Here is a 23,590-nt window from a genome sequence, read left to right as displayed (position 1 = left end):
GATGGCCAAAATAATCCATCTGGAAATGGTTTGTTTTGTTATCGGTAGTCCCAACTTGTGCCCTGAGTAACCCATGAACAGTTGGTCTGCTTGTCTAATCCTAGCAAGTCTGCTAATGTAATAGCTTAAAGCCCGCCTTGGGTCCAGCCTATGTAGCCTTTCTTCCTCTTTCCCCGGATGGGGAGGCGGATAGAATGTAGGTAAGGTTATTTTCTGAGTGATGTGAAATTCAGAAACCACCTTTGGGAGGAAATTAGGCTTCACCTGTAGGACAACCTTATCTTTATGGAAAATTGTATGAGGGGGTTTACAAGATAGAGCTTGTAATTCGCTCACCCTTCTAGCAGGTGTTAAAGCCACTAATAAGACAGTTTTAAGGGTGAGAAATCTTAGCAAACAAGAGTGGAGTGGTTCGAAAGGAGTACCCATCAGGAAATTTAAGACTAAATTTAAGTCCCATAAAGGAACCTGGAAAGGTCTTGGAGGGTAGACATTAGTTAATCCCTTTAGAAATTGTATTACTAAGGGTAATTTGAAATACGAAGGTTTCTCCGCAGTGCGCTTGAAGATCGATAGTGCTGCGAGATAGCCCTTGATGGTGCCAACTTGAAGGCCTGAATTTGCCAAGTAGAGTAGAAAGGATAACACCGTTGGTGTACCACATGAAAAGGGGTTGATATTCTCTTCTCTACAACAGCTGCAAAACTTGTTCCAACGGCAGCAGTATAAAGACTTTGTTGCTGACCTTCTGGCCGAAAGCAACACTTCCATGACGTCATCAGGAAGGTCCCAATCCTTGTGTCTCAACCTTTCAGAAGCCAGGCGTGAAGGTTGAGGGTTCTGATGTCTGGATGGAGAACCTGACCTCCCTTCTGTGAGAGAAGATTCTCCTTGAGTGGAAGACGAATTGGAGGGCAGATGGACATGTCCAGAAGGTCCGGGTACCACGTTCTCCTGGCCGAGTCTGGGGCAATTAGGATCATGGTTCTGCGGAATCTTCTCAACCTCCTGATCATTTGAGGAATGACAGGGACTGGTGGAAACGCATACAGGAGTGGAAACTCTCATTCCACTACGAACGCATCCCCTAGAGCGCCTCTCGGAGGAAATTCCCTTGAACAAAACAGATCGCATTTTCTGTTGGTACTGGTGGCAAACAGATCCACTTGAGGGGTTCCCCAAAGGGCGAAGATCTCCAGAAGGACTTCCTGAGCCAGCTCCCACTCGTGAGAGACCGTGCCCTGCCTGCTCAGAGCGTCCGCCGTCAAGTTCTTCTCTCCGGCTAGGTGGACTGCCGATAGAGAGATTGCTTCTTGAATTGCCCAAAACCAGAGCTACATTGCCTCTCTGCACAGTGGTAGTGATCCTACGCCTCCTCTTTTGTTGAGGTAGTGCATGGCCACTGTGTTGTCCGTCATTATCAGGAAAGTTTTGCCCTGTAAAGATGGCAGAAAAGCCTTCAGCGCTAGTCTGATTGCTCTCAGCTCTAACAGGTTGATATGTAGTCTGGACTCCGATGTGGACCAACGACCAGTGATGGTGAAGTCGTTGGTATGGGCTCCCCACCCCGTGAGTGAGGCATCTGTGACTACTGTTATCTCCGGCCATGGTTGTCAAAACAGTTCCCACTTCAAGATGTTTTCCTGGCAGGCCCACCATTGAAGGTCTCGAGCCACCTTGTCCAGAATCTGAAGGAGGTCTGTCATTCTCCCTGAGAATTGCGACCACTGAATTCTCAGTGCCCACTGAAGAGATCTCATTCTCAGACGAGCCTCTGGCACAAGGAAGATGCAGGATGCCATGAGGCCTAGCAACCTCAAAAAGTCAAAGGCTGGGAGATGTTGGGCATTTTGAAACTTGGTGACCATCTGCAGAATATCTTGAGCACTCACCTCTGGTGGCGAGGCTTTTCCCAGGGAAGTGTCCAAGACCGCTCCAATGAACTGGAGTCTCTGTGATGGTATCATCTGTGACTTCTTTAAATTGAGGGAGAAGCCCAGTTTGTGAAGGAAGTGGCAGACATAATCTAGCTGGATCTGAGCTTGTTCCGAAGATACAGCTCTGATCAGCCAATCATCCAGGTAGGGGTAGACGTGGATCCCTTCCCTCCTTAGACTTGCAGCCACTACCGACATTAGCTTGGTGAAGACCCTCGGGGCGGAGGTCAGCCCAAATGGCAGAACTCGAAAATTGATAATGAGAGCCGCCAATTGCGAACCTCAGGTATTTCCTGTGTTTGAGATGGATTGGCACATGGAACTAAGCATTGTGGAGGTCCAGAGATACCAGCCAGTCCTGGAGCTGGAGGGCCTGAAGGATCTGAGAGAGAGTTACCATCTTGAACTTGTCCTTCATGAGGAACTTCAATTCTCGTAAGTCCAAGATAGGTCTCAGTCCTCTGCCTTTCTTCGGTATGAGAAAGTAGGGGGAGAACCAGCCCTTGTCCCTCTCCGCTACAGGTACCGGTTCTATGGCACCTTTCTCGAGCAGGTCTACAATTTCCTGCAAGAGGAGCGGATCTGGAACTCTCAGAGAGCTGTTCCGCGGTGGATGACTGAGGGATGCGTAGAAAAGGCAGGCAGTAACCTTGGGCAACTGTCTCCAATGCCCAAGCATCTGACGTAATAGCCTGCCATTCCGTCAGATGTTGAGTTAACCTGCCCCCTACTGGTGTTTTGTGAAGAGAGTCCTCAGAGCAGTTTGAAGGCGGCTGATGCAGATGCCGAGGGTAAAGAGGCACCTGCTGCTGCTGCAGCTTTTGTGTTTTTACCCCGTCCACCTCGGGTGAATTTCTTCTGACCCCTTTGAACCAGCTGTCCTCTGCCCTTTCCGAATACGGAATAGAAGCGAAAGGACTTACCTCTCCAAGAGGTTCCTGAGGGGCGATATGGTGTCTGACGGATTGCAGCTCCCAAGGATTTTGCTGCTGCCTTTGATGTTTGTAGTTTTTCTAAACTGTCTTCCGCCTTCTTACCAAACAAAGAAGAGCCGTCAAAGGGCATATTCAAGAGTCTGCTTTGTACATCTGGAGCAAAACCAGACTTTCGCAACCAAGCAAATCTCCTGGTTGTTGTACTTGCCGCCATGGCCCTGCTGATACTGTCAGCAGAATCGATGCCAGTCTGAAGGGATTCACACATTGCGTCCTTACCATCTTTAATGATGTTGAGAAACGCTTCCCTTTCTTCTCCCTCCGGGAGGCAGTCAGCCGCTGATGAAGCACACTCCCAAAGTGTGTGGCTGAACCTTGCGAGCGTACAAGTAGCATTGATGGATTACCAATGCCATGCTACATGCGGAAAATACTTTTTTGGCCATAGAGTCATATCTCTTATCATCCCTGTCCTGTGGAACAGTAGGGTAAGCCGATTTACTACCTGCTGAAGTAGCTGCCTGAACAACCAGACTCTCCAGAGTTGGGTGTTTGGATAAATATTCAGGGTCAGCAGAAGACACCCGATATTTAGCTGATATATGTTAACTGCTGGAAAAACTTCAGGTGTTTCCCAGTTTGCCAATATTCTCCTTTGTAATGCCGCATGAAATGGCACTACAGGATCCTCCTGTGCACCTTTGACCAAGATGTCTGTGAGGTCGTCTTGCTGAAAAGCAGGTGAGGGTGTGGACCATCCCATAAATTCTATTATCCTTGCCATCAAGGGGTTTCAGCATGTTCCCCTAGGTCTGGTGTGGCAAATTCCACTTCTGGGGAAGTGTCCAACCCACTTGCTTCCTGTAGGGTTTCATGGAGGTCTTTCAACCTACCTTTCTCAGAGGTAAATTCCTCTAGTGCAGGAGTTGCAGATCCCTGCAACTCAAAAGGTCTTTCCTGATCTGAATACTCCCCTTCTTCATAAATAGAAGATAAGACCCTGGAGTGGTCAGGTCTTGAAAATGGTATAAATCCCATTTCCAGAGCAGAAGGAGCCAGATTTGTCATGATTGGCTGAGAAAACGTCGACAACGCAGACGTTAAAGGCTTTGAAGCCATCGAAAAAGACGTCGAGAAAGGTGGTAAAGGTCTCGATGAACTCGAGAGTATCGGGATTCTACTCGAGGTTGTCGACGACATTCTCATGCTCGAGGCTCTGGGTATGGCCACTGGCTGTGAGGTGGCCGTGGGTTTGTCCTTTCTCTGCGTCGACGTCGACTCGACTGACCTGTGCATCGAAGAACCCTTCGATAACGGCGTTGACGACGCCGATCTATGTGTCGAAGGGATCCTCGACGATGGCGTCGAAGACGCAACTTTGCCTTTACTCGAAGGTTTGTGACGCTCTCGAGTGGCTTCTTTTGCCGGGTACTGCGACTCGCGGCTTTTTGATTTTTCGGGTCTTTCACCCAGGGTATCACCCTCAGCAGTTTTCTAGGGGGTCAAGGCCGCTTTCTCGAAGACGCTTAGCATCTTTTTCCTGAATTCCTCCCACTCAGCCTGAGAGCTATGTTTTGTGGGACAGGAGACCCTTTTTGGGGAAACGGAAGAAGACGCAGACGAGGAAGGGGATCTTTGACGTCTCTTTTTTGAATGCTTAGATCTCAAAGAGTGATGGGAACTGCTTCGAGAATGTCTTTTATGATGGCGAGGAGACGAATGTCTCGACTCCGCCGAGGAAACTTTCGAAGAAGTTCTAACTGCCTTACCTCTCTCGAGCTTCCCCTTACGCTCCTTCAAGGCTTTCGGACATGAACATGCATTCCTCGCACTCCGAACAATGGAGCTCAATTCCCAGGCACCACAAACAGATCCTGTGAGGATCCGTCAACGACATTTTCTTTCCACAGTCTCGACATTTTTTGAAGCCGGACCGTGGAGTCGTCGGTTCGGGTGAGGAAGCCATAGAGTATGAGTCGGTATTCACAAGGAATATATCGATATATTTGACTGAAGAACTGAGCAACGATATACTGAGGCCCCATGAAGCGCGGAAAAACAGAACTGAGCAACGGACGCTGCACGAGTCTATTTATACGTGTGGTGACGTCGGCGCCGATACGGAGGCCGTCGAGGGACATCGACGCGCAGTGCCCTCTACTGAAAACATTTTCTGAGGCCAGCAAGCTGGAGATGATCTATCAAAGATAAGGAATACGTCGGAGGACACAATCTCTTCGAAATGGGCAATTGAAGTACACATTTGCACTCAGTTTTTTTGTTATTTATTTGAATTTATAAAGCACAATGTCAGCCCAAGAGCATTGAGGCGCCGTTACAGGAAGTTGACTTAGTTACACGTTACAGGTTGGTTAATATGGGTGAATACAAACACTTAAATATAACATGAATTTAATACCCAGAGGATATGTAAATCAACTGCATAATGAAGACTCATTAGCGATAATCAACATAGGTGACATATTTCTTGAGTAGAGTTGGTGAGTTTCAAAGTTGACCTCTACTATGCATTATAAATTAAACAATTAGTCGTCCTTTAGGAAATGTTCAATCCGTTCCAAGATGGCACTCTCATTTTACCATGGGTTAACATTACAACAGTAGAGTAGTCCTACTAAGTGTCTACTATTACATTTGCTGCATTTTTTTAGAAGGGGTTTATACACTTGAAATGGTGCTGCTCTGTTTAGACACCAGAAACGCATGGTGCATCAAGATAACTTTGCTCCATGAGCATTAAAGAAGGTAACCAATTTCTTGGAAATAGTTTGATGATTACTAATTGGATATTTCCTACATTTAAAAAACATAGGTGGTTTTGATTAACACCATAATGTTATTGTAGGGAGTCACAGGGACATTCTTGGACTTAGTTATTTTTTTAATTTAATGACGATTTAAAAGGTGCACTATACAGCAGAAAGTGTTTCCAGGTGCCACAAAGCAAAAAAGCAAAGGGGGCTGGGGGCGGGTAGCAGGGGAAAGGGATATATACAACAATAACGGTCCTACTAGGTCTTTTGACATTCAGATTGTGCAAGCACAGAAACAAGAAGTGCCTGGGGGGAGGGGAGCATACATGTAGGAGCAAAGATGCAGGGGGGAGTGGAGAAGGAGGAAGGGCGCAGGTGCTAGCCTGGAAGGAGCCTGGCGGAGGGGGGTAGAGATGCCAGGGGATGCCTGGGGCGGACCAGCGTCTAAAGTACGGGGGAGGATCAGACTCAGGAGGGGCATCTGTCCCACCAGGCTAGTCAGGGAAAGGAGCCCGGAAGCGCAGTGCTGGTTAGGGGGCTGCTGATGAAGACTGGTCAGGGAGGACCTGGTACTCTTTGTGACTCATAGGTGACCACGCTGCCAGTCGAAGTGGAAGGTGGGGGCAATTAGCAAGGGAGGAAGAGGGGAAGGAGGTAGAGAAAATCAGGGTCTTGAGAAGCTTCCAGAATTTAAGGAGGTCCGGCTCAAGTCTGAGAGGGGCAAGGAGGCCATTCCAGAGGGAGGCACCTCGCGAAGAGAGAGAAAGAGGATCTAGCCCCACACACTCTGCTTGTAAAACATCTGATCTGCAGAGAGTTGGAGCTAGGGGACCTTCACATGAAGGGTTATCATATGTTTGAAGGTGACAACAGTGAGGAATAACTTCAATTTGTCAGTGAGTGTTGGATGGAGTGTGATCATATTTTGACACATATACGAAAACATTACAAGCATTTGTTCGAATAGAGTAGCTGACATTATGAAGATATCAGCATAAAGGTGGACCTTTGTCACCTTTTGGAAACAGGTTAGTGCAATATGAGTTGTGGTTTAGCTTTTTATATTTGCGAAGTTAGAGATAATTTAGTAAACAACATTTTTCTTTCAATTGTAGAAATTAAGAATTATAAGGTGGACTGGCCCCTGATGAAGAATATAAATATTTGAAATGCGTTGGGCGATTTACATCAGAGCTTCACATTATGAGAACTAGATTGTTGTAAAGGGCAATTTACCCCCCAGTCTTACATTATGTGAAAAAGAGTTCATAAAAAAAAATCCTTGAAATCGGGATTACTCTATGGTGTTACATTTTGTAAACAGAATTAATTATATGACATTTGCTTATTTGCATATGATTGTTGGTTTAAAAAATATTTTGTTATGCAAGCTTTAAACTAATTGATGAAGCGACCAAATATTAAATAAGATTTTTTGCAAATGTATTTTGAAATGTTAATTTGAAGCAAGAGTATTGTCTGATATTCATGTAGTAAAAAAAAAAAAAAAGTCTTTTTACACAACACAAGTGCCGCAGGATCGCAGCACGTTTTTGCTGTAAGTGTGTTATTACGAATGCCACAATCCCAAGACATGTAGTAAACAAGTAATTCTGCAAATAAATATAGGAGGGGGGGCAATAGAATATCAATTCAGACTTATGGGTTATGGGTAATACAGTTTTAGACAATTAGCCAGATAGGAAAGATCTTATTCATAAAAGTACAACAACTAACATGAATGCTAAATGTATAAAGGAAAGATTGTTTACTAGCTTTTAGGAACAACTAGGTCCCTTCTTGAGGCCGTTTAGTTTGCTCCAATAGGCAGATGTCCTTCACTGAAAGCCATGGACCAGACTTTTGTAAGGCCCTCATGTAGAGCTAGGCAGAAGAGTAGCAACCAAGAAAACACAAAAAGGCAAAGAAGTGGTATGCAATGGGCAGCAGGCCCCTACTCATTATGCAGGTATGGAAGCTACTGCAACCAAGTAAAGAATATATGCCAAACAATAATGAGTAAATTGGCTTGCCGAACCTAAATACATATATGGAAATCAAAGGCAGCTTCCAAGTAAGACTTACGTTGTATTAATACTTGGTCACTGTTAGGTTGCAAGGAGAGCGTCACACACATTAGGAGGTTGCAACTCTGGTACTTTATTTAGGCTTACATCAGATCAGGCTTAAGCCACGTACATAACAGCCCCTAGTCAGGGAGACAGCATCAACCGCCTCTCTTGGAATCAGAATCCCCGTCCACACCAGACTCAAGTTCCACTGTGGAACCTGGCCTTGGAGCCTGGTGACTATGTACACACCACAACCTAGCAACTATGAACATGTCAGCAGGCCTGGTGGGCTGACTTGAACAATTATGTACAACTATGTTGGTTCCTATACAAGCACTCATACATACACAGATACAGGCAATCCTAACACCTCCCTTCCTCCTACTGCCTAACGGCAACTTAATTCTTCCTCCGCACCGCCACTCTCTCCTTGTTCCAGACCGCTCCCCCCTTGACTAACACTGCAGAACCTAAGTCTTTGATAACTTCTTTAGGATCAGAAAACAAGGAATTACCTTTCCTGACCTTTGTTGGCAACTTCACCTTGATCCATTCACCCGGCTTGACACCCAACTCCCTACAGCAATTCTTTTCATCATATCACAATTGGACCTCTGCCCACTGGCCAACAGCTTTCCCCTCACTTCCTCTACCTCAACAGCAACACATTGTGACCTACCCATCCATACAGGACACTCCAGTAACCCCATGTGGAGCCAATCTATATTGAAACGTCCTCTCCATGAGGGATCAAACACAATCACCACCTGGGGCTATTGAAATCCTAATGGCTTCCATCAAAGTCCTGTTGAATCTTTCCACACACCCATTCCCTTGTAGATGATACAATGACGTTGTGACTTGCTCCACACCATGTCTCTCCAGAAACTCCTTAAATTCTCTAGATACTAACTGCAACCATTATCTGACGGACACTTCCTAGGGAACCCCTCTCTCCAAAACAACAGCTCCAAAAAACGTATAATGTTATTGCTGGTCACTTCTAAGTACAGACACCTCTGGCCATTTGGACAACAAATCCATAACTACAAGTAAATATGCATCCCTAGATCCCCTAATGTTAAAAGGGCCTAATAAATCCACTACCACCTCATCCCACAGCATCCTCTGGCTTTCCCTCACGGCCATGGAGTCTTTTGAACCCTTAAACCGTTGTCCCCTCCCACACACTCAGGACACAACCTCATTTGTTCTTCAACGTCCTTTTCAACACCCTTGTCAACACCCGGCCACCAAAAATCAGATCTAAGCAAACCTTTAGTTCTAGCCACACCTAAATGGCCAACATGTGCCAATTCCACTACTGTACTTCTCATCCTCTCCGGAACCACCAGCTTATGACCTCTGTACAGATAATTGCCGTTCACACAGAGTTCATTCCCCACCTTCCCATAACTTTCCAACCTCACATCTCCCACCTTGGTTCCATTCTTTTTCACCAGATCCACATCATCTTGATATATTTTGTCCTCCCCATAAACCAGATCCCAACACTGACTTCTTCAAACATTCATGCATCCGAAAATTTCACCAACATCTTCCTCCAAAGTGGAACTTCTATTAGACTCACCTTCTCCACCACCGACCTTGAAGCAGCATAGGCCACCACATTGTTCCTCCCTTGAACATGTACCATGGAAAACTGTAAACCTTGAAGGCTACTGACCTATTTCATAATGCGTCTCGAAACCCCCTACAAACCACTCTTGGAAAATATGGTGATGAGCGGCTTATGGTCAGTACAAATAGTAAACTTGCAACCCCACAAATACATGTTGAATTTCTCTACTCCCCACATACACGCCAAAGTATCTTTCTCTACCACGGAGTACCTAACATCCGCCTCTTTCAGCTTCATCGAAGCAAAGGCAACCGTATACAATTCTGACCCAGCTTCCTGCATGAGAACTGCACTCAATCCGTAGTTTTTGGCATCAACAAAAATCAAGATGCTCCTACTCTCCACGAAGCTGGCCAACACAGGTGCATCCACAAATGCGCATTTAATGTCTTCAAATTCCTCCGCACACCCTCACATCCCCTGCAAAGGACAACCCCTTCCGTATGAGCCTCCTCACATTCCTCGTCCTGTCAGATAATCTTTCAATGAATTTACCATAAAACTCTACTAAACCCAAAAAAGACGATTCCATACTCTTTAATTATTTGAAAATGTTTTTATTAGCATTTATATCATTACAACCATGCATTTATCAATTGTCTCACATCAAATAAAAAACATCTTGTATGTGCAGCGTTATGTTAGTAACAAGAAAAGAGAAAAAAAAGAACAGAATAACAAACAAACATTTCTTCACTTGTCAAGCATTATGTGATTACCAGTCTCTTGGTGAGTGCGCACTGTAATCTGGGACCCGCTACGGGTGTTCACTTTTTTCCACCCAATAGCAGTGGCCGGTCTAGCCAGGTTTTGTCACAGCTTTAGTTTAATTAGTGTAAAGTACAGTGCAGGAAGGCAGGTGGCTCTCAAGGTGGTTTGTCATCTAATGGGTGGAACATGTCCCAGATCAGCGACTTCCAGGCCGCACACTTATCACTCCCATCAGTCCCTGACCTGCTTGCCCCTTCCATCCATACTTTAGTTTCTGCTTTTGCCCAATGTTCAAATTCCCTGTGCCAACACACAAATTGCGAGCCCCCAGCTGATTTCCAGGCCATAGCAATAGATCTTTTAGCAAGTTTACATGCTATGTCCATGAACTTGACCACATGCTTATCTTTGCTGTCTCTGGGGAATGCCCCTACTAAGCATTCTTTCGGTGACCATTCGCATCTCACTATCCCCACCTCTCTGCAAGCTCGTTCAATTCATGCCCAGATCCTCCACACACAGTCACATACCCAAAGCATATGCATTAGGTCCACTTCCCCCATCCCGCACCAGGGGCATAGTGGTTGTGCATTTCTGTTGAACGTGGCTATCCTATGTGGTGTCATACGTGCGGTACAATACGTTTAGCTGTATCAATCTGAAGCAAGAATTTCTCAATACTTTCCTGGGGTACACCAATATCCGTTCCCATTCTTTCTCTGTTATGTCTGTGTCTAGGTCTTTTTCCCATAACTCCTTTAGTGCCGCGCTTTTGGTGTTGGGTTTATCTATCAATAAACAATATAGTCTGGACACCGACCTCCACCCATCGTTCAAGTTATACAGTAGGGTCAGCAGGTGGTTCGGTGATGGCTCCTTGGGCCATCCCTCCCATTTATCCTTGGCCACCCTCTGAGCTCTTTGATACCAGAGGAATTGTCCACCAAGCACTCCTTCCTTCTCTTGTAGTGACCCAAACTCCCTGAAGACCCCCTCTTCGTACAGATCACCACAAGTGTATATGCCCCACCTCTCCCAGCGTCTCACCATTGCCAAGTCTGTGCCATCCTTGCAGACGTCCGCAGCAATTGGGACCTCAGGTGAATTGGGGTGCACAAGTTTCAGTAGTGCCACTGCCTTACCCCATACCTTTCTCCCCAATGTTACCAACAAGGGGCGCTTCCAGGCACCCTTTGGCACCCACAGTATTTCTTTTAGTCTTGCAGGGGCCACCAGTCGTTGTAGTAACTTAGTTTCAGATGGGGCCTCATCCACCAACCATTTGACTATATGGCTGAGTTGGGCCACCAAGTAGTACTTTTCCAGGTCTGGTAATTGCACCCCTCCGTCTCTATAGGGCAGACACAGTGTGGCAAGTGACACTTTATGGCGTGCCGCTCCCCACAGGAATTCACGTAACAACTTTTCCAGAAGTCGGAAAAAAGACGCCTCGATGTAGCAGTGTATGTTGTTAAAGTAATATAGGAATCATGGTAGGATGATCATCTTGGCGATAGCCACCTAGCCAGTAGGGATAGTGGCAACCTGGACCAAAATTTCATGGAGTTCCTCAAGCCTTTCACCACTGCTGCCATGTTCACCCCTAGGTACTTGAATGATTCCAGCTCCCACCGGAGACCAACCTCCGGTAGTTCACTCCTGTCCTTCCCCCCTCAGACCTGCTATTGGGAATATGCAAGATTTTGTTTTGCTAAAAATTAATCCCAGACACCTTTGCATAGTTGTCTAATATATCCAAGACCACCGGGACATTTAGTTGTGGGTCCCTCCGGTACAACAGCACATCGTCTGCCTAGAGCAAGATCAGGTGTCTGACCCCCCCCCACACCCAAATGCCTGCATCCAGGTACTGTTTTCGAAGATAAATTGCTGTTGGCTCCAGCCCCAGCACATACAGCATTGGGGACAGCGGGCACGCCTGTCTGGTGCCCCTCTGTATGTCCAAAGCCAGTGACACCATCCTCCCGGATTTAACCCTTGCTACTGGCGCCATGTATAGTCTCTGCACCCATTTGCAACAACTGCAACAATTTGTTGAAAACGAGGAGATCCTGCATCGGCAACAATCGGGATTTAGAGCCTCCCATAGTACGGAAACAGCCATGCTGGATCTGCAGAACCAGATGCTTAGCTTAATAGATAAAGGCAAGTTAGGAGTGTTAATGCTTTTAGATTTAAGTGCCGCCTTTGACCTGGTGGATCACCACCTTCTCATCAAGGCACTCAGAGAGAATGTGGGATGTTCAGAAGGAGCCATAGATTGGCTTCTGTCCTTCCTTTCGGACCGTCAAGCCAGAGTCCATTGGGGCAGTAGCTTCTCCGATCCCTGTGATATTTTATTTGGAGTCCCACAAGGGGCCAGCCTGTCCCCAATGCTGTTTAACATATACATGCGCTCTCTGTGCAGCTTACTGGTGAAGGAGGGTGTGTCGTTTACAAATTACGCAGACGACACCCAACTCATATTGGAACTGGATGGCAGCCATCATGACGCAGACAGTGAAGTAATAGCCAGGGTCTATAAGATAATTAATGCTTGGATGCAGACAAATTGGATGTGTCTGAACGACTCCAAAACTGAGCTTATGCTGTTTGGATCTAGTCGTCAGCTTGCCAACTTGGGGGCAGAGTATAAGTCATTTAAAATCAAGAATGCCACTATCCAGGTAGTCCAGAAAGTGAAGACCCTGGGCATGCTGGTTAACGCAGTGGTAGACTCTCAGGCTCAGACTAGCTATCTACAAAAAAACACGGCATATTACTTAAGGCTCATGAAAGCCATTAAGCCTTACCTTAATGAGGGCAACATGGCTACCATAGCCAGAGCCATTATATTATCAAGACTTGACTATGGTAATGCCCTGATGCTAGGGGCTTCCTCTAGGGATGTCTCTAGTTGTCAGGTGATTCAGAATAACGCGGTTAGGCTGGTCAAAAATTTGAGGAAAAGAGACCATGTCACTAAAGATAGAATGGCGTTACACTGGCTAAGAGTAGAGGATCGTATAAAATTTAAAGCTCTCTGCCTGGTTCATAAATGCCTTTATGGCTCTGCTCCAGAGTATTTAAAAAAGAGGTTAGTGCTTCACACCCCCAGTAGAAGTCTTCGCTCCAGGGGTAAATGCCTGTTGATCGTTCCCAAGTTCAAGCTGAAATCGGGGTTGGGCAGCTCCTTTTTGGTTCAGGCGCCCAGCTTGTGGAATAGTGTTCCGGAAACACTCAGGTCTGAAACAAACCTTCTTGTTTTCAGGAAGGGTTTGAAAACATATCTCTTCAGATGATGAACCGGGATAAGTTGGATCAGGGACATCTTCAGGGTTCATCTTTGGACTGGCCTCTTTCTGTGTTCTATGTGTGTCTCTGTTCGTTTAAAGCACCCTGATGCCCTTGGGCTACCGGCGCTATATAAAAATGAAATGAAATGAAATGAAATTTGATGAATTGTTCCCCAAAATCAAATTCCCTCAGCGTTGCCATCAGCCATTCCCAACATATTGAATCAAACGCTTTTATAGCATCTAGAGAGAGTATGGCATATTGTGCCTGGGACCCCGCCGTCTGCGCTAGTACATGTTGTAGTCTGCGCAGGTTTAACGCAGTACTCCGTCCCGGGACGAAACCGTTCTGGTTGCTGTGTACCAGGTCTCCTATAACCCTATTCAGTCGCTTGGCTAGTACAGTGGTTAGAATCTTATCATCATAATTTAACATTGCCATTGGGCGGTACGAGTCACATCCTCGGTGGGCTTCCCTGGTTTGGGTATCAGTATCACTAGGGTTTCCTTCATGGTCTCTGGCAGTACCCCCTTCTCGTAAGCCTTCCTGAACACTTCAAGCAGCACCAGGTGTTTTGCTTGAGGCAAGCGACCTGATCGCTTTGGATATGTCTTCAGCTGATTTGTCCTTCTCTAATGCCTCACAATGTGCTGTGCCCAGCTTAGGCAGACCGATTTCCACTACTGTGCCCAGTATGTCCTCCTGGGGCACCTGGTGTTCATGGCCGTACAGGCGGGAGTAAAGTTCCCCAAAAGTGGCATTGATCGCTTGTTGCGATTTGTGCACAGTGCCTGCTTCATCCTCGAGTTCAGTGGTCAGATGTCTTGGATGTTCCCTCCTGCACAGCCACAACAGCAGCCTGCCCGGTCTTATCACCCTCTGCATGCATTCTAGTGGTTTTGACTGAGTAGTCGAATTTTGACAGCCTCCCCCAAGCATCCTGGCAGGTACCGCATATGTTTGCTAATTCAAGCTCCTCTGTGCGGGTCCCCTGTTTGCATGTTTCCCCATGTTTTATTTAATCTTCCCACCTTTCCAACTCCTGTCTCAGTGCCTTCCTGTGCCTCCCACAAAGCAATAACCTTGCCCTGCAACACCACCTTCATTGCCAACCAGACCGTGCTCCATTTCTCAATGCTGCCTACATTCTTTTCAATCTATTCCTTTAACTTGTTTTGTAGTTCTTTGAAGGCCTGATCTGTTAAAGCGTCTGTGGGCATGTGCCACAATGGTATAGGGGGCCTAGGGCCCTGAGTCCTCCAGGTCAACAGTAGTGGCAAGTGGTCTGAGATTGACCTGCCCAGGTATTGTGCCGATTCCATCTGCGCCAGGTGGGCCCTGGCCACAAATAGATAATCAATCCTGGTGTACAGTTGGTGTGGCGAGGAAAAGTAAGAGTATCCCCTATCAGCCGGGTGCAGTTCCCTCCACACGTCTACCAGATCCAGGGTCCCTAGTAACGGATTCAATGCCCCGTGGCAGCCTCGCTCCGGGCAGCCAATGGACTAGATCTATCCAACTCCCAATCTCTCACACAGTTAAAGTCGCCACCCCAGATGAAGAAACATTCCCGGTGTGAGGCTATCTTAGCACACAGTGTATTCAGGTGTGTAGGGATCTCGTGGTTGGGGAAAAAGGGGTTGACTATGCATATTTCAACCTGCCCTATGGGACCCCTTAGTATCAGATACCTTCCTTCTGGATCAGCTTCCCTCCCCAATAGCTTAAAGGGAACTGCAGCACTTATCCTTGTGAGAACCCCACAGAAAAATTTGGAGTAGGAAGCTCCATAGCACTGCCCTCCCAAACGTTCCTCAACCGTGGCCATGGTATTTTGCGTTAAGTGGGTTTCCTGCAATAATGCAATAGACACTTTCTTCCTATTGAGGAAGGACTTTACCCGGTTCCTGCGCAAGTATGTGCCCAGTCCCCGAACATTCCACGTCAGTACCTTAATATCAGTGGCTATGATAATGTTGCATCACCCCGCTGTATCTCCCCCCTCCAACCTCCACCCGCGACCGTATCCCCATTATCACAAGTGCACACTTTGCTACATCCTTCATTTTCAGTGAAGAATTCAAACGATTCCAAGCAAACCAAACCCAAACTGTTACAAGAACAAAACATTCGACCCCAGCAGCTGCTACCTTCTTACAGCGCTCAGATGCCCCCGCATTGTCTTGACCCATCCGGGCCTTCTTATGTGAGTCGTGTTGCATCAGCAACTGGCCGATGCTAACCTTAGCGTGCGTTAGGCCTATGAGCCCAAGGTAAGTGGCCAGTCGTCACCCCCGTCAAATAATAATGATCAACAACCCTCCGGGGTTAATGCCCCTATTGCTGTAGCACTTCATACCAAGCATTTGTTTCATTTATCTGTTATATACCACCACCCCCCTCAGATTCTTGTTATGGCTTACTTAGCAGATTCTACTCCGCCGTCCAGATTGTTGTGCTCCAACCACATGGTGGCCGCAGCCAGAGTCTCCAGGAATATGGATCGACCCTTATGGATCACTTTTAGTCTGGACGGATACATTAGCATGCATTTCATATTGAATTGCCTGAGCCTAGCTTTGATTGGTACGAAAGTGTTCTTGGCTCTTTGGACAGCGAGCGTGTCATCGGGGTAGATGGCTATTGTGGAATTGTCTCATTATATCACACCTCCTTCCCTTGAGCATTTCAATATAACTCCCCTGTCTTGGAAGTTAAGTATCTTTGCGATGATCGGGCGAGGGTGCGACCCTGATGGCAGCCTTCTCTGTAGGGATCTGTGGGCCCGTTCCACCGCAAAGCTCTGAGTAAGCTTGCCAGCGCCAACTTCTTGTAGTAGCAATGTCTCCACAAATTCAGTGTGATTCGAGCCTTCAAGTCCTTCCGGAATACCTAGCAGCCGCACATTATTGCGTCAGGCCCGCCCTTCTGCATCCACTGCTCGCGACTCCAGTTGAGCGTTCCTCCTTTCAAACTCCTTCATCCTCTTCTCCAGATCTTGTATTGTGTTGCTGGTTACTTTCAGTTCAGACTCTATTGACGTTACCCTTTCGGTTAGGTTCTGCACGTCTTGCCTCATCAGCTGCATGTCTGCTTTCACTTTGTCTATTTTTGTGTCAATGAATGACTATAGTGCCGCAATAGCTCCTAGCACCTGATCATCTCTGCGGCTTGTGTCTGATGCTGTTGCTGTGCCTGACGCAGTGGCACCACCCTCTCGTGCCTTGGCGGCGTTGTGGAAAGAGTCCATGATTGTGGATTTCTTCTTCCCTTTGGATGGGGACATGCCCTGACTTTCGCCTCCTAATTCTTTCAGTTAGCCGCCTGTATAAAGTCCCAGCAGTGCTGTTATGTGCTTAGTGCTGCTGTTGTTGCTGTGGGGACAGTCTTTCACCTCCAACTCGGGAAGCGCCTGGCAACCCGAGGCGATCTGCAGCCGAGCGCAACACTGCACAGTTTTCTTATTTTATATGGTGCCTTTTAGCGTCACCGATTGCATGGTTGGCTTGTTTTGCGCAAAAGTTCAGCAGTCTGTCTCCTAACGTCCTTTAAGCGCAATGCGGGCCTGAGCATGTATTATCTCATGCCTCCACCAGTGTTCCCGTTAGTTTATCCTTAGATACCGGATCCCACCTTCAGCTACCGGATCCCACCTTCAGACGTGGTGGTGTGCCGATTCTCAACTAGGTATTGGCCTCATTGTGGGCCGTGCATAGTGTGTGCTAGTCCCAGCACCTTGTGCATCACTTGCTTGCTGCGCCTCCCCACTCAGCCATCAGCTTACTAGTGTTGTTGCAGCTGTTATTGTGGTGCGCCTATTTCGCTCTGCCGTGTCCCAGTTTGGGTATGCGCCTAATTCTTCTGGCAGAGGGGAGGGGGCTGCGTTATGCCTTGTCCTGTGCAGCCTGATGGCCTCATGTTTGAAACCTGGGTCCCCACCAAGGATGCCTGTCGTCCTGCCACCCCTCTCCTTTGCAGCATCAGCACACAAATTGTCATGTACCTCGTGTCCCCTTCTACGTTGTCCCTCATGAACTCCACCAGCTTAGGTGCGTTACCTCCCTACTCCGTGCACCGGTCTATTCCCAATTCCGGTTTTGCCGAGTACACGTTGATGTGCCGGCCTCCATTCAGTTCTGGAAGTTAGTATGCACCGCAGTGTCCCTGGGCTCATGGGGCGAATTGGGGCAGCGCTATGAATCAGTGCCGTCGTGCAGATTGCTGGTATGGCCCTGGCGGACTCTGCCTCAGGCGCAGTGTGCAGCGTTGAGTGACCATTCAGCTTTTGCCCACCAGTCCGTGGCAACCCTCTCACTTCAACGCATCTTGCCCTGTGCGCACCCGCACCAGGCACAGCACCCAAAGCCCACAGCTCCCAGCGTTGCAACAAGATGTTGTCCTTAGTCGGGTATACTACTTCCACCGTTCGCAGTGCTGCAGCCCCGATCCCTGTGGCAGACCAAGCGAAGCTGCCGCAGCACCCAGGGGATCCTGAGTGGAGCGAGGCTGGCCACGACAGCTTCTCTTGGTCTGCCACAGGGATCTCAGTGCTCATCACCAGCCCAGCCGGTCGTTCCAGCGGGTCAGCCCAGGCCACAGCACGCCGCACTTCCACAGCTCATAGCAGCTCTCCCCAAAGTGGGACGATATCGCACGTCTGCCGCCGCCCCCAGGCGTGAAGAGCTCCTCGGTGGACTCAGCCCTTCCCCCCACCTCACCGCTGAGTCGCAGCTGCAACGCTTCATGGGCAATTACCTCAGTTGTTCAGCTACGATTTAAACCGCTACTGCTCAGCGGGGCTGGAGAATCGCTTCACTTACCAGTAAATGTGCTTGGTATGTGGTATATCACCGTATATTCGCAGTTTATAGGATTTACAGCAGGATCACAACAGAAGCTCTGTTGGAGGACCTCTCTACTCCATGGGCTCAGGCCACGCCCCCAGGCGATTCCATACTCTTTATGGCATCCACTGCATCATCCTTTGGCTTCACTCCCTCAGAGGAGATTACATGTCCTTAGTACACAAATTTCCTTGCCTTAAATGTACATTTTTCCTTAGCTATTGTAAGGCTCGCCTCCCTCAATATCTCCAACACCATCTTCAAACGCTCATCATGTTCTTCCTCACTTCCACCACAAATTAACAAATCATCCTGGTAACATAGTACTCCCCTTTCACTCCCCAAAAGTCGATACATGAAATTCTGGAAAACGCTGGCTGCCAACACCAGGCGAAACGGCATCCGCCTACATCTAAAAAGACCAATGGGAGTGTTAAATGCTGTGACATCCCTGAACTTTCATGTAGTTCTATTTGATGATAGGCAGACTTAAGATACAGAATTGAAAACCGCTGTGCACCTGCCACCCCTGTCAGCAAGTCATCAATCCTGGGCAGAGGGAATCTCTCAGCCACCACAATACTGTTCAGGTGTCTTAGATCTATACATAATCTAATTGATCCATTGGCTTTTCTCACTATCACAATGGGACTGACGCACTCAGACGATTTAATTTTTTCAATCACTCCCTCACTCTCCATTGTGATGATTTCATCTTCCACGTCCTTGCGCAACGCTAAGGGCACCATGCACAGTTTTGCCACTTTGGGTTCAGCCCCTCGTCTGAGTCAGATCTTATGTACGAAGCCTTTGAGACAGCCAAGATTCTTACTGAATACTTGTTGACTAACTTCCTTGAGCTCCAACGAACCATCACTCGGCTTGGCTTTATCCACTGCCAGCACCTGTTCTGGGTGACTCGCATCTAAGCTTATCTCCAAGTCCAATTGGTCACTCCTTGACAGAAGTTCACCCCCTTTGTCCGCCACATAAATCGAACAAAATATTGGCTCGTGATCACTTTGCTAGCCGAGAGCAAAAGAAGGGTGCGTGCATTGAAGAGTTTATTGTGGCTTTAAGGGGGTTAGCTGTCAAATGTCACTTCAGGTTGTGCTGTCAGGAGGAGCACCTGAGGGACCAATCAATGATCAAATGCTAAGATAATATTCACTAAGAACTGGGGAGAGAGAAATACTACAATTTAGATAGGGCTATAGAAATCGCTAAGCAAGTTGAGCATACCTCTTCCTGCATCAAAGAGGTAGCTAAACAGACTATCAAGAGTGAAGAGCCGACTGAAGCCAATCTTATAAGAAGGAACAAGCCTGTTCACAAGGTTATCAATATAAGGGCGGCTCAGAAACACAGACGCTGAATTAAAAAGGCGTGACAGATTAAAAGGGGGTGGAGGTGTTCCATTTCGACGAGATGGACCTGTATGCTGTCAGCAGGGGTCTCAGCAGGGATCTTTAATTCACCACCGTTTTCGATGTGGCAGCTCACAGCATTTAGCCTTTGATAAGGAATGCACTGCTGTGTTTGTGGAATGTAGACTGTGTTGGAAAGTAGGCCATTTGGCCTAGTGCTGCAGGTTATCGAATGCTTCTAATGTCAATGAGAATTGTGGATGTGTTGAGGAGGATGAAGATGATACTTTTGGTGGCTTGGAGGTGGTACATGTAATTATTGCCATATGCAAAGTAAAGAATAAGAAGCCTAAAGCTATGGTGGGGGTGAATTGAACGTGCATTGAGATGCTTGTCGACAGTGGTGCTGATTACACCTTGACCAGTCAGCGATCCTGGGAGAATGAATTATTCTGTTGTGGGTTGAAAGTAGCCAGGGTGAAAGTGCATGCCTATGGTGAGAAGCCGATTGTCATTATTGGAGAACTGCCAGCCGATACAACATTTCAAGGGAGGCATACCTGTAGCTGAGTGTTTGTCAAAATCAAACTTGATCCTTATGCATTGGAACACGTGTATACTGGTACGACCAATGTTATATCAGAAATTGATACACTGGATGAGAATGAAGTAGCAAAGTGGGCCCGAGTGTGTATAACATAACAGTCTTACTGCCAAGTAAGAATGTTATGGTATATTAATACTTGGTCACTCAGTATGTTCAGGCTTAGAGAATGTTACAGTGGATTTCAACCAGCATGTCAACGGTTTGAGTGCTGGAATGTGTGAGAGCTCTAGTTGGTCAGTTGAAGCCCAGGAGCTGTCTTGACTTAACTCAATAAACAGTTGATAACTTAATCTGATGTGTAGTCTCCATTTCAGACTGCGTGGGCAGAAATACGATTAATGGAAACTCCATTTAAAGCAAAGAGGCTTAAGTGAAATTTGGCTATTTCTTTTAATAAAACATTTATTTGTGTTCATGATTTAACAACAAACCGTACACAAAATACACTGTCATAAGTCATTTCTATTATCCAAACATGATACAGTACATTTACATTTTTGGTTATTATTCTTAGACACTAGCTTACTGACACATTTTCCAAAATGTTGGGTAACAATGGCAGCATATCTTTTTGCCATGATTTACAAAAATAAAAAAGTAACTCCACTATTTCTCTTCTTCTAGTGCATAGTCATTATGCATATTCTAAATGATCGCACCATTTAAATAAACGATTTGTTTAAATATGTCCTCACTCTCCTCCTATCACCTCCCTCCCTCTCTTCCCGGCTCTTCCTCTGGCCCTTCTGCAGCCACCCCTCCTCCCTCCTTCTCTGCCTTTCCCCTTTTTTCTGCTGACGAGGTTTCCAGACAAGTCCGATCTATGAAAGTCTCGTCTAAACAGGTTCACCCCTGTTCCTCCAAAACTATCAAGGACCACATCGACTCCCTGACTCCTGCCCTGGCTGATTTTTGCAACCACTCCTTCGCCTCTGGAGTCTTCAGCACTCCCTTGTGCACCCTCTTCTTAAGAAACCCTCTTCCGACCCCTCCTGCCCGGCTAACTATCGCCCGATCTCCATCACTCCCTTCCTGGGCAAGCTCCTGGAGAAACTGGCCATCTCCCAGCTTAACCTCCATGCTGAATCTGTTGGTAGTCTTCATGACCATCAATCTGGCTTTAGAGCTGCCAGAAGCACGGAAACTGCTCTTCTGAACATCCGTGAGGACCTGCTCTTGAACCTCGACTCCAACACTCCGTGTGTTCTCATTCTGCTCGATCTCTCTTCTGCCTTTGACACTGTCAACCATGCCATCCTGCTCAACCGTCTCCATGTCAACCTGGGTATCACTGGTCAGGCTCTGGCGTGGCTGACCTCTTTCCTTTCCAATCGACCCTCCCAGGTCCAACTGGGGTCCTTCCTCTCTGACATCTTTTTCTCCACCTGTGGTGTCCCCCAAGGATCTAATCTCTCTCCCTGGCTGTTCAACCAGTATCTGGCACTCCTTGCCCACCGCATCGCCACTCTCTGCCCCAACTTTCAGTGCTATGCGGACGATACCCAGCTCATTTTCAGGCTACCCCTCGGCCTCCTCCTCTCATTCCCTCATCTCTGACTGTCTGTCTGCTATCCAGGAATGGTGTGCCGCCAATGACCTCTGCCTTAATGCCAGTAAGACTGAGATTCTACTCATCGGCTCACCCACTCCCTCCTTCCCTGCAGCTCTCTGGCCAGCCTCTCTTGGCCCTCTTCCTGCTCCTACCTGCAAGGCAAAAAACCTTGGGGTCATCTTCGACTCCACACTCTCCTTCTCTCTTCATATATCAGACGTCTCTAAGAAGTCTCACTACCAGCTGCACCTCCTCAGAGGTATTCTTCCCTGCCTCTCTTTCCCCCAGAAGCTCGCTGTCTCCCGAGCCCTGGTTCTCTCGAAGCTGGACTACTGTAACAGCCTCTATCTTAATCTGCCCGCCTCCACTCTCAGCCCTCTGCAACTCATCCAGAACAGAACTGTGAGACTTGTCCTTGGACTCAAGCCCAGGGACCGTATCTCTCCAGGACTGAAATCTCTACACTGGCTCCCAGTGGCTGCAAGGATTAAGTTCAAAAGCCTCTGCATTGTCCACAAGGCCTTCTGGGGCCTAAATACGTTCAACTCTCTCTTCCTAAATATCTTCCTTCCCGAGCCCTTCGCTCATCCGTCTCCAACTCCCTCAGGGTCAGCCGCTTCTCGAAGCAACGAGCTGGGGGTAGATATCTCTCCGCGGCAGGGGCCTCCCTCTGGAACAGCCTTCCTCCCTGCCTGAAACTTGAGGAGAACCATCTCCGGTTCCGGAAGCACCTCAAAACCTTCCTCTTTGCTTCTGCTTTCTCTCTCCCTCTCCCCAGCTAAATTCTTCACTGAAACTGCACTGAATCTGCAACTGGGCCACTCTCACCGACCTCGGTCCTTGGCCCAGCCACTCTCCACTTGCACTGCCTCCCTGGCAACCCCTGCACTGCGGGACTGTCTCTGTATCCCTACAGCCCCCCCTTCCCAGCACTTGCCTGCACTTACCTTGCACTTGCCACCAGCTGCACCTATTTATTTATTTTATTCTACTTACCTTGTACTGCACTTCCGCCCTCCCCTTCCCCTTGCACTTTTTCCCTTCCCCCTACCCCTGCACTTGCGCGATCTAAATGACACCTGGCTTAGTAGGATCGTTGTCTGTCTTCCCGCTTTTTCCCCCCCTCCCTGCCACGTCGCGCCTTGAAACTCTTGTGTATAGGCACGTTACAAATGCCATATCATATCATATCATACCAATATATTAACAAATTAAAAATAACATTTTGATGTAACGCTACAGAAAATCTCTTTCTCTAGCAGGAATCATCCACCAATTATACAAAATATCTGCAAAAGGAGATCATACCTGAGTGTCTCCAGCTCTCGAAAGTGCTTGTGCTGTGCCTTTAACGTAGATTCAAGTTCCAATCTGGTCTGTGCAAGTTCTGCCTTCAGCTCAGCAACAGACAATCTTTCAGAATTGAGCTGTTCCTGGAGTTCAGTTGATGGGGGGTTGATAACACCAAGGTCTATACTTTTCTCCAGCAACTGAATGTGTTCCTTTGGCATGCTGTCTGCCACGAGTCCTAGAAAGCAGAGCATTCACAAACTATATGTTAAGTTCACAAATTCTTTAAGCTAGTGCCAAAACACTTTTTGTTCAAAACCGTGATTTAATTTTGACATTCAACTAATTTATTCTAGTCCTGAGCATTGCGCGCATGCATTATTCTGACTGAGGCCTTTTTATTTAATGCTGTATATGTGTTCTTACAAAGAGAAATGGTATTTTGAAACAGCTTGTTAATGCTACAAGCAGGCCTTCACCTATCATTTGAAATGAAACATCTGCTAAAACCAGTGAGGCTATCCATGTGCACGCACAATGCAACTGCATTTTAATTAAATTC

General features: G+C 47.2%; 1 protein-coding gene across 4 annotated transcripts in view; it reads right to left on the bottom strand.

The window, feature by feature from the left end:
• AKAP9 (A-kinase anchoring protein 9) overlaps positions 1 to 23,590 on the bottom strand; it is a 2,953,299-nt gene that overhangs the window by 555,539 nt on the left and 2,374,170 nt on the right. For all 4 annotated transcript variants that reach the window (XM_069648423.1, XM_069648424.1, XM_069648425.1 and 1 more), the window contains one exon: positions 23,047 to 23,266. In XM_069648423.1, coding sequence (XP_069504524.1) covers positions 23,047 to 23,266 — 220 coding nt within the window. The remainder of the gene's footprint in view (positions 1 to 23,046; positions 23,267 to 23,590) is intronic.

The sequence above is a fragment of the Ambystoma mexicanum genome, chromosome 2q (assembly GCF_040938575.1).
Source record: "Ambystoma mexicanum isolate Mex_15411 chromosome 2q, UKY_AmexF1_1, whole genome shotgun sequence".
Classification (NCBI taxonomy): Eukaryota; Metazoa; Chordata; class Amphibia; order Caudata; family Ambystomatidae; genus Ambystoma; species Ambystoma mexicanum.
This window is presented reverse-complemented; position numbering and strand designations above follow the sequence as displayed.